Below are 17,182 nucleotides of genomic sequence, written 5' to 3'. Positions count from 1 at the left end.
GGAGGGATTTTTAAGCCTTTTTCTCTGAATAGTACTCTGTAATGACTGGATCACATAAGTGATACTTAGACGCTCATATTTTCAGCATATGTTAATATTATGTCCAAATTAAATTAAAGGGAACATATTCAAGAGAGATCTGGATACTAAAGATGAATAAGAAGCTGAAGCTGCTTTTTTTTTTTTTTTTTTTTTTTTTTTTTTTTTTTTTTAAGAACTGGCATAAATGGTTTTGAATTATTTGAGGAAATGCTTTGCATTTATATCAGGTGCAATCTGATTATCATTAAACTGTTCTCTATGGAGGGTGTAATATAGGTGCTTTGAGAAATTGCTTTGCAGCTGTCTTAGGCAAAGCATGTATGGTATACACTTGAGTTTTCATCTGCAGCACTACTACCATCCTAACTGTTTCAGCCACCTTTCCTTCTACTTCTTTACTACGTTATCAGAAACTTTTTTTTTTTTTTGACATCTCTCCCATTGTTTCATTACAAGAAATATAATTAACACATTTAACTTATAAGTTGTGGAGCTCGGGTAATGATTTTTAGTCTTTAAAGCTACATCTTCTGAAGCAACATATTTGTCTGTGGAAAATCTTGTTGATTCAGCCTTCTGGTTCATGTGGTTCCATGAGTCTAGTGTTCATTGTTTGTCATCTCTTACACTAACTCATTGCTGTCTGGTCTTACAACTTCAGTGCTACGGTTCCATATTCAGTTCCTGCTGATACATGTGATACTTAACTATACTCAGTTTCATCTCAGTACTCTTTCACAACTGCAGCGTGCACTCCAACCATCCACAGATGGTCTTGGTTCATATTACATTGTTTTATCTTGTCTTAATGCATGCCACAAAGACTTCCCAAGTCTTAAACAACTGCTGTGTGTCAGTCAGCCCCTTTTTTTAGCAGGCCATTTTCTGTGTACTGTACTTATCCGAGCGGTCTCTGGCTGACCTTTTGCCAGGGTTGGGTTTTTTTGTTTGTTTGTTTTCCACTTCTCCTTGTCCACATGTGTGTGATTCACTAGGTCTTATATGGGTATTGAGTGTTGAACTTCCAACAGAAGATACTTCACAGTCAGTCAGTGCTGCAGACATCACCAGGGGTTATACGTTTGCTAAATGTGAGTGTAGTAAAGTGTCTGTCTTATTTGTGATTTGATGTTGAATTAATTCTTAGTTACTGATTATATAAAATGTTCAGCTGTGATTTGCAGTGATGACAAGTTGCTTATGTTAAAATATATTGGCAGCAATTTAACTCACAGTGTTTGTAAGGGAAGGTGGTTACACAAGTGGTTACAGGCATATCTCTTAAATCTAGCATAAAAAATAGCAGATGACAGCAGTATAAACGGTGCAAACAAAGACTACCTGACTGGGCAGTCTTCATCCTTATCTTTTGTTACTAAGAGAATCTTCTCCTGCCTAGTAGTGTGCTGTTTGCTGTTTGTAGTGTGCTGAACTTGATGTTCTGTGTTCAGAAAAGTGTTTACCTACCATTGTGTGCAAGTGAGAAATATTTGGAAGGCCTGTGGGCTGTCCATTGGGAAAACCATTTAATAATATGGAGGGAAGTTTTATCTCTAATGTAGCTGCCAAGGTTAAAGATTTCTGATCTAAAAGACTTTGATCTTCAAGTGGAATAATAGTCCAAGCAGAATGGCTGATGCTTTGATTGAGGATTTATAGCTGAGGTCAAAGTATTATCTAGATGGACATACAGAAATAAATCTTGGTTACTTATGAGGATTCCTTATTTTCATTATAGTGTTATGTTAACAAGGAATGACCTTTAAAAGCATATAGTTCATGTTTTTGTCTTGTTAAGCTGGAATCTCCCAGTGAAGTGATAAGTTGATAGCAAATATCAAATCTATTCCTATACAGTTACTGATTGTTGGAAATGAGAAAGTATTCAAAATCCAGCTAAAAACTACACGTGCAAAAGGTTTAATACATACAAAATAAACAGCTTTGTTCTGTACACCTACTTTTTGCATGTATTTTGCATTATAACAACCATGCTGTATCAATTTTATTATCTATTGCTTGAAATTTTAATATTAACTGTAAAAGTTCTTATAGTACTTTTCTCCCCAGTCACAGGTGAATCATCATTCATCTACTAATAATGAAACCTATCAAGAAAGATTGGCACGATTAGAAGGTGATAAAGAGTCTCTCATACTGCAGGTATGTTTTAAAGAGAATATTGTCTATGTACTTGATATTCATTGAATAAAAGGTGAAATAATAGAGTATATTCTGTGGGGAAAAAAAAAAAAAGTTAGCAGGTCATGAAATGTAACTGATAGTTAATCAGGAATTATGATTATGATTTTTATAATCCATATGATTAGTCTAATGGTGCAATAACTGGGTGTAGGGGTGGGGAATAGCAGCAATGGTAAGAATGACGATTAAGGAACTTCAGAGTGTTGACGTTTTTGCTGTTACTATTATCATTAATAATTATTATTATTTCTCCAAGATAATAATGTACTGGTAATAGTTTTCATTCTGGGTTTGCCAGATTTTGCCAGTTACTTTCTAGATTCTGCATGACACTGTTTTTAAGGAACTGAAAGACTGAAGAATAAGGGAAAAATTATGCTGTCGTGTTTCAAGATAACGTACTCATCCCTTACTTTCTTCTTCATTGAAGTCATTAAACTTCTGTTAGCAAATGTGTATTGCAAAAACATTATCATTCCACTGAGTGATCTACTTCTATGTTTATGAGAATGGATAGGTTGTAACAGTATGGGAAGCTGTTTAGCATCTTGAGGCCAGGGATTCAAAATCAAGAGGATGGACACCATATAGTTTCAGACAGACAGTTTTGTTATTATTGGGATGTGGAAGACTTGCAAGTCTCAGAAATAAAAATGAGAAATAAAAAGTTTTTCGTAAGTCATAAGTGGGTAGAACTAATATTTTCCCTGCGTGTATATTGTATTGAAGTTGCTTTACATCACCAAAAAGCTTAAGGAGTGGGAGGTAAAGTCAAATAAAATCCTGAGTGGAGGAAAAAATAAATAAATAAAATCTGTTTGGAACTTAAATGAAACACACTGTTCGTGTGTTTCAAATTTCCATTTTTTAATAGGAGATTAGAAGTTCGTTGAGACAGCATCACAATTTTAATAAATAAGTAATAAATAATATTATTAAATAATAATTATTCTAAATATTTATTTATTATTAGTTTATTGATAATATTAATTTACATATTAATGAAACTGTTATTAACTGTAGCATGTTGATTCTATTAGTGAGATTCTATTAATGATAGCACACTGCTTTTCACACAGTATGTTCACTTCTCACACTTGTACAAATGTGCACTCATAGTTGGAGCAACAATTAGAAGAATTTATTAGAAGAAAACCCAGCTGTTCACTCAGAAGCACAGGGCTGTACTGATGCACCTGTGTCTTTGCCCTGAAGGGGTCCTTCATATCATCACATATGTTTATAGTCCCATAATCTTTGTGTATAGAAGGGGCTGTCCTCTTGGATGTGGTTTGAACCATACAGATGGTTGTTGATGATTGTTTTGCACTGGTGGTCTTCTACAGCTTTGGCTGTGTTAGAAATGTGTCAGTTCTTGCAGATTTAATAGGACCACTAGTCTCCAGAAGCACCGGAGGCAACATAGAGGCAACTTCTCAGTATGTAATTTCCCTGTCTCTTCATGTTGCTTTTTAGAAGATATTTCTTCATCCACAGAAATAGGTATTTAGACAATACAGCTAATACAGTAAACTCCTAAAGAAGTGACATGGTTCATGCTTTTATGACATGGTTCAGAGTCCTGCCTGCAGTTTTCCCGCAAAAGGAATGGATTAAAATCAGACGTAGAAACTTTTTTTTTTTTTTTTTTTTTTTGCCTTTTACCTACATTGTAACCCCATCGAGAGGTATAGTCAATATATTCTAATGCATTTTCCTATTGCAATGCACGCTATTGCAGTAGAACTCCAAAACCCCTTGTCAAATAACATAGATGAAAGCCTTGGTCAGCAGGTGATCAGCAAGAAAAATAAGAAGATGCCAAGATCCAGAGCTGGGGATTGGTCCTGGGCAACCTGCTCTAGATGGCCCTGCTTGAGCAGAGGGGTTGGACAAGATGGCCTCCAGAGGTCATCCTCCTTTCCCACCTCATCCATCCTGTGATTCTGTTAGAACCTCGTTTATACCAGTTCTGCACATTCTGTCTATGCAGTCCAATGTGAGGAATGTAAGCAAGCCCCATCTTGAGGTTACGTTGGCCTTAGAGAGTCTGTTGGTGCAAACCCTGCTCTTGAGTGTGACCAATGGCATGAAAGATGAAAAAGTGATTGGAGACAGAGCACCTCTCTGTGGCGGTTTACAGTCTGTTGTGCCAGTAACTGTGGCCCACAGCTATAATTTGTGGGGAATACAAAGGTGGGAGAGCTCCAGTCTTGCTGCAGAAGAAGCCATACCAAGGCAACTTTACAGGTGCCACTCACACTCTGTTTCTCCCAAGACTAACTCAAACAGGGGACCTTGAAACCTGCTTCTGCTGTTCAGTGTGTGGTGGAGACTGGAAATGCTACAGCATCAACAATACTGTTTTAGAGCTCAGTGCCTGTGTATAGGGGCTAATGTACTTACTGTTTAGTTTTTTTGTTTGTTTGTTTTGTTTTGTTTTTCCACAAAGGTCTTTTTCCTAAGGTATTTTAAAATATTATACCACTTGATTTGGGGCTATTTTATCAATATAACTCCCTTATAGATATTTACGGAAGATGTATTCACTAGGGACTGACTCATGTTGATGTTGCACTGCTAAGGCAAGATGGACTTGCCAGTGCAGCATATGCTGAGGTTATACTCTGTGTGCAGCTTACTGATTCCTAGAAGAGTCTGGCAGATGTGATCTTAAATGGAGAGGAAAATATGAGCTCAAAGTAGCTAATGTGCCTCTCAACCTAATAATTGGAATATTCAGCACAGTGCTTCTAAAGCTACTAAACTTTTACTAAACGCCTTTGCAGGTCACATTTAATACACAGAGTTTTCCTTATAAGTTTCAATACTGGTTGGAACTTAACCTGACCCTTTAAGTCAAACTTGTTTACTTGCTCTGAAAACTGTGTCAGACTGAAGAAGGGGCTTTGTTTGTTTTGTTTTGTTTTGTTTTGTTTTTTCTTGCTTTCTGATCTCTCAGAACTTCTTGTGCACCATGACATACGTAATGGGAGTGAAACAAAAAAGTTGATAAGCAACAGACTTCCTTGTAGGCAGTTCTTTCCACCCTACCAGCTCACATGTGTCTTAGTGTGCTTCTGGCCAAGAGTGGCAAAATGTTGCGATCTCCTTCCACCCACCCTTTCCTGTCATCTCTCATCCTGTGTTCATCTGTGCTTTTCTCAAGGGTCAACTACTTTAAAGGCATAAAAGTAAAATGCTCTGGTTTTCTTTTTCTGTATCCCTCTCCCAGGCATCCTTGTCCTTATGTTTGCAGGTAAAACAAGTATGGATCACCCAGTCATTCCCGCTGCAGCTGCCCTGAAGTGAACTCAGTTGTTTGTTGATTCCCTTGGGCTTTAACAATGCTGCTTAACGGGTATGGGTACATCTTAAAGGTTTCACTTCCAAGTACTTTTTTTTTTTTTTTTTTTTTTTTTTTTTAAGTACAAGTACTCCGGAGTTGGATACGAGAACGTAGATAAGCTTTTGTTAACATGTTTCATTAAAACTGGAGTTTAGAAACCTATGGTTGCTTTGTTGTTTGAGGTAACATTTTCTAGTGTAATCAAAGTTTAGTCTGCGGTGGAAACTACTTTTATATAAATAAACACCAAATATGAATCTACAGAGTGTATGTGCTTCCTAACATAGGAATTAACACTTTTTCATGTCTATCTAATGTTATTCTGAGCCTACATGTAGGTTGTTGTTGGTTTGTTGGTTGTTTTTTTTTTTGTTGGTGGTGGTTTTTTTTTAGAACTTCACAAGCTTTGAACTTGGCTGCTGGGCTTTTCTTGTTACACGTTCAGCAGTCTGTACCACAATTCCTACAGTTCTTTACCAGTATAGCTTATTGTTTCTTTTCCTGGGATTCATTGTCTGTATCTCATTTCTTTTGCTGTCATGTTTTGGCTTGCAAAGCCTGGGAATTTTTCTTGGAATAGAACTTTGTTGCTGCTAAAACATGCCTTTTACTCATTGCATTCCTTACAACTTCAAAACGCTTTATTGATAGGTAAGCTGTTTTTCTGTTCTTGTAAGAAGCAAGGTAATTGGTTGGTTTCCAAATGAACAGTTTTATCATTTACCCATTTTAGGGAGCTGAGTGCCAACAGAACGTGAAATAGCAGTGCATGCTTCAAGACCACTTCAAGTATTTTCAGTATAATATGTTCTTTGGTGTTTTCTAGTTGTTGAGACTTGTGCATGAACTGACTCAGGCTACCTATAAGTATTCTTCCAGCTCTTCTAGAAATGTTCTCTCATTTTAATATTAAAAAAAAAAAAAACAGTCCGAGTAGGGCGGGGGTTGAATTAAAATATTTGTAGGTGAGACTGGAAAACTGTCTCAGTAGAGCAAGTTATGAAAGAGTATGAAACTACTAAGGACTTTAAAAGAGAATTTGCGGTAAAAATGTGCATTTGGAAGTTAATTGTATAATGAAATTCAAATTTATTTACAGTCAGTTCAGTAGCATTGCGCTTCTCTTCTCAAATTACAGGTGAGTGTTCTTACAGACCAGGTGGAAGCTCAAGGAGAGAAAATCCGGGACTTAGAAATCTGTCTTGAGGGGCATCAGTTGAAACTGAATGCTACAGAAGAGATGCTTCAACAGGTAAAAATCTGACTTAGGAAGATTTTTACATAAGATCCTCCAAAGGAGAGGAGAGTATGCAAGCTTAGTCTGTCTGCATGTGTGAGTGCCTTTGGCAAAAAGAGAAAACAGAAAGAATTGCCTCTTTTTATTGTTCTCTTGCTGCTTTGCACTTTCTTTTTTTTTTTTTTTTTTTTTTGAAATAAAAGTTTCTTTGTTTTTCTGTTGCAAAAATGTTTTATTGGCTGGTTACATAACACTGTACGTGGCAGCATGTAAAATGAAACTATTGTGTATTATTTGCACTGTGCTGATGAACTAAATTTGGACATGGTTGAGTAACTGGTTAGACAGGTTAAATGTACCTCATATATGTACAGTTATAGAATTGAAAACTTTTATTTAAATAAAACTTCTATTTTCATAAGGCTTTGAAGCTGAACAGTTAGTAAAGTTGAAATGAATTACTGTATCAAGTTAGGTTCTATACAGATTTTTGCTTAATTTAGTTTTCCCCTTGTTTTTGGAAAAAAAAAAAAGTACATGGCATTTTTTGTTATCAACAGTTTCAGGCTATATGATTTAATCTATTGGTGGTGTTTCATGACATATATTGAGGAAGAAGGATGAATAATAAGTATCTAATATTTCATGTGTTACTGTACAGATGGTAGGTTTGTGGCCATGAAAGAAATTTCCCTGTGCAATCTTCTGTTTCTACCAAGAAAAGTTGCTAAACATGCAGATAAACTGCTGGTAATACAGTGCACAGACATTGAAAATAAATTTGAAACTAACCCTTGAAATATAGACCAGAAATTTGCAGGATATATATTGTTCTTAAGGAACATGTATTTCTCCTTTCCAGCTACTGAAATGTTCTGTTACAAACTTAATATTTTAGTCTGTGTGAAATATGCAAGTCTTTCAATTAACTCTTCAAAGCTTTAAATTAAACTTATGTTATTCTGAATAAATTTATTTTACTATGATAAGGATCCATGTACATTTGTATCTAAATGGTAGCAGTTTCCATATGGTGAACTTGTATCCTAAACATCTTTCAGTTAGAACTCTCCAAGTTTCTCAAAATAAATAATAAAAACAAACAAAAAATAAATAATAAAATAATAATCAAAACAAAACAAAATTGGTCTCACAACTGTTGTAACCCAAAAAGTTTCCAACTATGAAAAGTTTTATTCTATACTTAAATGAAGAGGTGTTTTAGAAAATGTAAACAGCAAGTACGTTTAGTTTTTCAGTGACATCTGAAGTGAAATTCAAAGAACAGTAACTGTTTATTTAATATTTAAATTATGAAAATCTGTTTTCAAACTTCATGAATGCATTCATATAGAGTGTAGAAGGTTCCTGTTTTAATGTAAAACTAGGTCGTCTTTGTCAGCAGTTTCCAATGTCCTGTACAAGTGCCCATGACACTTAGTAATGACATGAAAGATATTCATGTTGTCATTGAGTTTTTCCAGTCAGAATTATTCTCTGCATCATTCAAGGACAATTAAGACAGTATTACGGTATTAATTTATTTTTTGCAGGAAACTACCTGTTTTGTAATACAAATAAATAAATAATAATCATCCACCTCTATCTGCCTGTATAAACATTCTTGCTTTTCAGAAAGACTTCTATTATTCTCTTGAAGTGTATTGTAAATCCAGTTTTAGTTCTTGGTTCTGCTTACTTATTTGGAATATATTGAACTACATTGATTCCTACATTTGTGATCTTAAGCTGACAGCTTCTTCTAAACAGAAGATGGAATGATTAAGATAATTGCCATATTTCGAGCAATCTTTAACGTGTATTGGTAGAACTAAGGTAACTGCAATATGGATATGCATATTTTTTTTTACTTACCTGAGAACCTATATATGTGAGTACAGCATAAGCTTTGTCTTTTTAATTTTGGGAACTATAATTAATCTAACTTAATTTTGTGCCCAAAATGCTACAGCAACAACAACGAAAAAATGATATGTCTTGTTAAGATAATTTAATGAAAATACTTAAAAAGTTGGTACCACGACAGCAAGGGTATGTAATGCTACCCTGCAAAATAGCTTTTCTGAGTCTATGCTAGCAGAGACTTGTCCACTTTGTAAGGGTGTGGTTACTGGCTAAAATCCTTTTGGCTTATGATTTATGCACAGTTGTTTTGAACCCTGCTACAAAGCTATCATGCAAACACTTTTGAAACAGCAGCTAAAATAAACTTTGTTCGAATTACCTAAAAAGGCTGTTCAGCATTTGGGATGGACATCTTGAATGCTGAACAACAGAGATGCTGCTTCTTTGGAGGAAATTGTGATTCTCTAAGAGGAGGGACCAATATTCCTTAGTCAAAATGTGGGCTTATGGGAAATGTGTTGAGATCATCTAACAGTTTTCCACTACAAAAAAAAAAAAAAAAAGAGAGAGAGAGAGAGAGAGAAGGCTTTGTTCTGTTCTTTTGTTCTCTCTGTTCCTGAATATGTGCATCTGAAACTTATTTTTTACTGACTCTGATGCTCACCAGAATTTTTTCTCTATGACTGGGCAGAAAGGAATGGGGGGGCAGGCAGTGGTTAAAAGGAGATATTTTTTTGCTGGGTTAGTGAATTGAACCAGCTTACAGAAGAGGTTAAGGCATGGCATAAGGACAGTGGTGGGCTGCACATTTGACCTAGATGTTTATGAAACCACAGCCAAAATAAATATGACATGTATGTTTTCATGACATGTGATGCTACTATGTCAAACTCAACATTCTGCTTTTGTAAGGATACTTTTTCCACTACAGACCCTAATTAAGAAAGAACACTGCCTTTGAGGTATTTGCATTGTCTTTAAAATGAAGTAGGTCTTTCAAGAACTCATGAAAGTCAACGGCAAAACTTTAGATCCGTCATTAAATATCCTTTTAGTTTGGGCCAAGAAAAATGTTTTCTTGTTCTTCAATCATAGCCAGTGGTAAGAGAAAATTTTCTGGGGCATGCCTAGGAACAAGACCCCAGTTTGGTCTCTCTGAATTGACTTCTAGTTGCCAATGAGTGTGTAAAAGACATGGAAATGATACCTGTGTGAATAGTTGCCTCCCTTGCCCATTAGTACGTTGTAATGAGTTTGTCTCAAAATAAAACAAGAATAAACAAAAAACCTCCTGGAATTATCTTAAAAACACAATTTATGTTGTGACAGTCCATTTCTAGTATACCAGCTACTTTAAAATGTGATATTACAGCTGATTTTAGAGAAAAATGGTGGATATGTGTCTTGCTCTAAATTAATCTGTAGCATTTCTAAGAACTTCCAGTGAATTTTAAAAAAGAAATTTTAAGCGAAGAGGGGATCTTGAACATCTGCTACGTTAGCCTCGGAGGGAATTCCTATCCACATTTGATCAACTTTTGCTTCATTTGTACTCTGAATAAATGTAGAACAGAATTGGAAAGCAAAAGTAGATTTTGCTCTCTCTATATATAGATAAAGTAGTTGTCCTAAATTGTCCCATAACAGAAAGCACCAGCCAGCCAGAACGCAAATGCACTGGTGCGATGGAATCAATGTTGTCATTCTTGTCAGTTTGAAAAGGGAATTTTCTACACATTCGGATTTCACTTCCACAGTTCTTTTAAGTGCATTTGGTATAGTAATTATCGCAAGTGAAAATACTTCTTTGCTATTCCTGTGCTGCACTTGATTGATTTAGCAGATACTAGTTGTCATTGAAGCTCTATGGCATAAAATGTACAGGTTATTTTGCCAACCAAAGTTGTGCCAAAATGCTGAACTGTGTGGCAGTGACTGTCTTCTGCCTGACCTGTACCAAATCCTAAATGTGGTTTGACAGTTTGTTTTTGCCTTCCAGCTTATTTGTGACACGTAGTTGCACAAAGCAATCCAGAGGAATCTTGTCAGATGGCTGCATTGCATAAGGATTATTGTGTCTTCTGTCGATTAAATTCTGTTGCAAAGTACAAAGTGCTTGGCTTTAGGGTTTTTTCTGTCTCAAACACATGGAGACTGAAACACTTGAATGAACAGGAGTGAATTTCTGTGCTTTTCCTCTTTCTGGTGTTAGTTTATGGCTAATTTCTACCTGGGTGCGCAGAGCAGGTGAACATGTGCGAGACAACATCCTTGGTGAGGCACAATTGAGAATGTTCTTAAAAAAAAATAAAAAAAAAAATGCAGGGAGGAGCTGTATTAGAGTAGGAACTTGAATCCCATACAATTTAGTGTGTACCTATTCTGTTTTTGCTGTTGTCTTTTTCTCAAGGGAGACGGAATCCTATCTTGGTTGCACAGTGCAAATCTGGTGTGTATCTGTTTGCTTCTCAGGAACTTTGTTGGCTGGCAAGGTTCATTCCTTCAACTTTCAATTGCCTCAGTTATCTGATCTTAAATGAATTTCAGCACTTGTTTATAACGTGTGGTAACTCCTTGCCAGCAGCTAGCTTACTGTTTCAGAGTTTGAAGTGTGCTCTGTGCTGCTCTGGTTGTAAGGCGTGAGGTTTTCAGAGTGTGCTCTCAAGTTGTGCAGCTTATCTATACAGGTGAGCATTGCACTGTTTTATTATTTTACAGTTATAGGCACATCTGCTTGTCAGATATATGCAAAGGGCTGTCCAATTTGTGAATGCAATGGGAAGTTCTATCCTTTCTGTTGCTTAACTGTATAATGGACGAATGATGAATTGGAGGGCTGTAATTCACTTTCTGCTACTGAGTTGCACCATTTCATGGAGATTACACACGTACATTGCTCTCAGCTGTGTTTTCAGTTAAGCAAATATCTTATTTCCACCACAGCTGACACACAGCACTTGGAAAGTGCAGTCCTCATTTGCGGTGGTTCTTGCTGAATTTTGCTTACCAGGTAGGTCCATCTGTCTCTGCCTCTCTCTCAGCTACTTTAATGAATGTGAAAAGTATGAAATTTTGGAGTCTTGTATTTTGTACAGTGCACAAGTGCAAACGAGACCCTAGCGTCTGCTTTTTTTTTTTCCACTTGTCTGGAATCTTATTTATGGTTTCTGAAACAGTATATAGCATGATTATTTCATCTGTTTTGTAGACTGCTAAATATCCTGAAATGTACAGTGCTTAAAACAGATAACCTAGAATAGTGTGGGTGCCCTCTTTCTAAGCTGTTTTCTGTCATGTTAAATTTTATAAGCAGCTTTATGAGAAATTTGTATTTCCAAGCCAACCAAATGTGTGAGATATAGTGCATGTGTCAGTTTCACTAGCAATATTGAAAAGCATGATTAAATATTTACGAAATATACAGAGTAAATTTGAAAAATACAGTTGTGTTTGGAACTAGTTTGGTGTGCATTGATCTGTCTGCCATACATGTTTTGTACCTTCTGCATGAGTCATCTTTGTAATTATTCTACTCTAAAATAGCATTTTCTTTATCTTTTTAAGGTTAAAAGTTGATTTTCACAAAAAGGACCTTCAAGAAATTAATTTATATTTTTAATGGATTTTAAATGAAAAACAACTAACTTGCTTATACATAAGATTTCTTAGAATATGTTCTATATTTGAGATTTTTGAGATCTTCCTAAAGCTGCTACAACCCTAATTACCATTTTGCCTCTCTCATATTATCCTTTTTGCTTTAAAACCAATAACATAAATTTGTATTTTCTTTTCTTACAATGGCATATTTATTCTGGCTGGCTTCAAGTTGCATCATACCACTGAAATACACTATAATTTCTCTGTAACAAAATGGGTCACATTCTCTAATGAGCTGTTCGCTGTGAGCATCTGCTTGAAGATGAAAATAATTGCTTCCAGATGTTATCCATTTCAAGAGGGGACATTTACTTAAAACGGCACTTTCTTTCAAAGCAAAAGTTAGACACTCTAGATGCAAGATAAATTGTCAGCTGTTTTAAATCAATGTAGCTCCATTGAAAACAAACCAGGGCTAGTTAGCTATTTTGTCTATTTTAAGGCAAGAGATTTATGCCAGTTTACACTCGCTGAGGATCTGATCCTCCAGCTTCAGAGCAAACTGTAAAGTTTTGTTTGACTTGATTAAAAAATGATCTCAGCTGCCTTCATGCTCACTCATACCAGCTAGCACCTTACTCTTCACATGGAGCTGCTGAACTCAGAATGAGGGTGAGGTATTACTCTCCACTGCACAAGTAAGTGTAATTTAGGAGCCTATTGAAAAAGTAGGGAGTAATAACAGACAGTGTACTCAAAGGACAGATCTGTTGTTAAAAATGTCTAGATGGATGCTATGCCTTATTAAGAAATCTTCCTGTTGCATTACTGAATGCCAAGTCAGTGTCAAAATAAATAAATAAATAAAGTTGTGTTAGTTCAACAGTGAATAGAGCCTCTTATCCTGCTAGATTGTTTGATGTTAAGTGGCCCTATTTCTCTATCAGAGTTCTCATTTATAGCTGTATCTTAATCTGCAGAAATGGGCTGTGTTACCATCCATATAGAGCCTGTTCCAATCAGGGCTGGAATATGCGCAGAACTGGATCTTGTGTAAATTAATGAGGATGTCATCCTTTATCCCTGGAACATTGAGGGGTTATTTATAATTGCAATTTGTAATCACCTTTGTAGAAAGCAGCTAGTACTGGGATTTCATTAGGTGACTGCTTCTTAGAATAGGTGCATTACCTTTTCCTGATTATTTCATTATTCCATCCAAAGACCAAAAAATAAAATAAATATAATAATAAAACTACATTTTTGTTTATTCTCCCGTCCATACACAAATATCATTGCCAATGTCAGCAGAGTGGGCACAACACTGGGAATAGTGGGTGGCTTAGATAACTTGTGTTTCAATGCAGATGTAAGTTGAGTGCTATTTCTGATTTGGGCTGTATTCCCCACCAGACTAAAACAATTTACATATAAAGCAGATTTGGGTTCCAAATGAATTTTAACTGTATAATTTTTAAAATACTGTTTGTGGCTTCCTTGGCTCTAAACCATAGTATACAACATACTCTGCAGTTTGTGGAAGAGGGTAAGATGAGAAAAGCATACTGATGGAAAGGGCAGTTTTTGACCTCTCAGTAACATCAGCATAGATCCGGAATACCTATGCTAAATTCAGTTAAGGTATTTCCATGTAATTCAAAGCAGAATCTGCTGTAATTCCTCAGTATGTTTCATGTGATCAAAACATAGATGTGAGTTACAAATTACCATCAAAATTTAAAAAATAGAATATCCAATAAATAAATAAATAAAATTAGGCACTTGGAAAGTTAAGTATTGAATTTTCAGTAGGACTTAAACTCCTGAATAGATTTTTCACTTTGAAAATAGAGACCAAGAGATGCAACTTCAAATATATTCTGTTACGTTTTTGAAGATTTTTGGCTTTTGCTTTCTTGGAAACTGAAAGATGCAATGAAGGTGAATGGTGAATGTTTTCCAAATACAGTGATATCACTCTGTCCAAAGTATGCCTTTCTCTGCAATCTGAAAAATGAACTCAGGGCACACGAGCAAAAGTCATGGCCAATTGTTTCTAGTTTGGTATTAGTCAGTTTAGATATTACCTTTTAGGTTCCAGTTGGGTATTATTGCTTCTTTTTCAATGTTGTTCCCTCTACAGTTAGTAGTGTTGAAAAGTTACCAAGTACTACCCAGTATAAACTTAAAGTACTGTTAGCATGACTACAGAAATGTTGCTTATCTTTGGTACTGTTTTGGTTAGGGTGCTTGTTCTGTAACATAACCTTTGCTGAATAACGTATGATAAAATGTTGTAAAACACTGCATTATAATACTAAAATGTAGCTCCATCTGCTGAATATCTTAGGAAGCAGTCAACTGTTCTATAGTGTGTTGTCTGAAGGCCTCTATGTTATGATGTAGGTCTGTGTGTGTTCAGCCTTAGTGTTGTTTTCTGATCTCATGTCTTGTGCAAAAATAAACACTGTGCCAGACGTTTTATTGAAGTGGGGAAGAGGACAGTGGTTTAGTGATTAACACAGGAGAATGTGTAGGTGAAAATAGCTGCAGAACTCGAAACATGCAGTTCAAACAGTTCAAAGTATAGGCAACATAAAGAGAGGTAAAGAAATGTGCTTTCACATGAATTTGCCAATCACTCAAAAAGTACTTTTTGAGTTACTTTTTCTGCCTGCAGTGAATGACTGTGTTAAATCTATCTTTCAGCATTAAATGCTTTTTGCACAGTAAAGTAATAGTGAATGTAGCTTTTGAAGAAAAGAATCATTTTGCTTTTGTATTGAAAACATAAACAAAGGGGTAGACACCTATGTATGGAACTGTCAGCAAATCACGCAGCATTCTGTCAGTGTTCAAATAAAAATAACTCAGGAAAATTTTCTGCTTTGCTTTCAGGAGCTGCTAAGTCGAACATCACTAGAGACTCAGAAATTGGATCTAATGGCTGAAGTTTCAGACCTGAAAATTAAGCTGGTTGGTATGGAGAAGGAACAGAGTGAATATGAAGAGAAACAAAACAAAGCTGAGGTGAGTTTCTTTAGATTGTTTTTTTTTTTTTTTTTTTTTTTTTCCTATCTGTGTCTGTAGTATGCTGTCATACACCTGAGTTTTTGAGCTGAAATCAGCATGCAATGGGATCTTGCATATTTACAGCACAGTCTGTCATTGGCCCTGTGAATTCAGTGAGGAATATGGTTATGCATTTTTGGGATGTGGTTTCTTTTCCTCTCTCTCATTATGCTTCAAAGGTTGCTGTTTGGCTTTAATCAAGACACAAAGTCCCTTTCAGCAGCATACTGTCTTTCTGGTAACCCTTTCCTTTCCAGGAAAGGGAAGCTGTACTGGCATGGATGTTTGAAGCCTACCGAGCTTGTTTCCTTGTTTTATGACAGAGAAATACTGTAAGCTCAGCAGTATCAGGGATGCTACAGACATTTGTAAGCAGAGACCCTCAGTGACTTTAATTCATTCAGGGAGAGGCAAGAGAAAGAGCATTTTCTTCACATGGACCTTTTCCCTTGTGGTGACATAATAAATAGTAGGAAAAAAAAAACACTTGCATTGGAGGTGATTCTCATCCTTTCTCCCCTTAGATGTGTAGTGTTCTGCACATCAAAGGAGCTTTGATTTTTACAGTATTAGTTAAGGAAGAGAATATGAAATGGGGAATAATATGAACAACATCCATTTGCTTTACTGGGTACAGTTCCACAGAAAATTCTATGGTAGCAAGCAGCAGGTGGGAAACAGAGAAGAAAGGGATTATGGAAGACAGTCATTCGATGAAGTGTTGTGTGTATGTCTACCCAGTGGTCTTGCAAGGGGACCGCCTAGCCTGGGAGGATTACCTAGCAGGGGAGGATTAATAGGGCTGTGGCTTGAGTCAAGATTTATACTTTGTTGACTAAAAAAAAAAAGACTTTATGTTCCTGTTGACTTAGGAGAAACTGAAATCCAGCCAGTGTTAGAAAACTGTTCTCCATATTGTTGATAGTGGAATATTTGATAACTATGCCTAGGTAATTTACTTGCAGTGACATGATAAGTTTAGGGTGTGTTCATTTTTTGACTTATTTGTCCTCTGAAGTTTTCTTTAGAGATGAAAAGATAGCTTAGAGAGAGCATTTGCTGGCAGAGGTTGCAAGTCAGTGGTACCAGCTGCTGCTGTTTTACCACCTGTAGCCTTCTCATGCTCTCTCACCCATAATTGTCAGCGTCTTGTGTACAGAAAGCCTAAGCAGTCTCGTACTGCCTTGAAAACCTAAACAGGTCTGTGCAACATGTAATTGCTACAGGTGGGAGCCTGTTCCCAGCTGTAGTCTTCCTAAGAGGCTTTTAGACTTCCCATTGCATGGTGAATACCAGGAAGAAGCTGCTTGAATTATTCCAAGACATGCACAGTCAGCCTGACTCTTGGAAAGCAATAAAGCTTCTGAGTGCATTTGGACTGACAGTAATTTCACGTGCTGATTAGGTCTGGGCCTGCAATGAGGGTGACTGTGACCTGTGAAATTCTGCTGCTGCTGCAGCAAGGTGTGTGGCTCACTTCAAAGGAAAAGCTCTATTGGTCTGGAAGCCCTTGTTGTATTGCTAAGTGATAGGAAATGCCCCACTGAGATGGAAAAGGATTCTAATCTGATGGAAAAGTTGAGAATCATTGTGTTAAGTGTGCCCTGAATTATTAATTACCCCAAGATGTGATTAGATTTCTGGCCTGTTGGAAGTTGCAAACCTATCCATACAGAGCAAGGAAAAGGGATGTTGTAACTAAAGCTGTGGGAAATAAAGAGCGTTTTCAGTTTGCTTGCTAAGACACTTATTTATTTCCGATTGTTCTGAATAAATCTTAATCTAATTTGTCAAGATAATCAGGGGGTTGC

At 36.2% G+C, this 17,182-nt stretch overlaps 1 protein-coding gene across 3 annotated transcripts in view; it reads left to right on the top strand.

Annotated features, from left to right (window-relative positions):
* PPFIBP2 (PPFIA binding protein 2) overlaps window positions 1-17,182 on the top strand; it is a 107,676-nt gene that overhangs the window by 55,800 nt on the left and 34,694 nt on the right. For all 3 annotated transcript variants that reach the window (XM_084288156.1, XM_084288155.1, XM_084288154.1), the window contains exons 4-6: window positions 2,113-2,205; window positions 6,735-6,848; window positions 15,198-15,329. In XM_084288156.1, coding sequence (XP_084144282.1) covers window positions 2,113-2,205; window positions 6,735-6,848; window positions 15,198-15,329 — 339 coding nt within the window. The remainder of the gene's footprint in view (window positions 1-2,112; window positions 2,206-6,734; window positions 6,849-15,197; window positions 15,330-17,182) is intronic.

The sequence above is a fragment of the Netta rufina genome (genome assembly GCF_964035555.1).
Source record: "Netta rufina genome assembly, chromosome: 5".
In the NCBI taxonomy this organism is placed as follows: Eukaryota; Metazoa; Chordata; class Aves; order Anseriformes; family Anatidae; genus Netta; species Netta rufina.
This window is presented reverse-complemented; position numbering and strand designations above follow the sequence as displayed.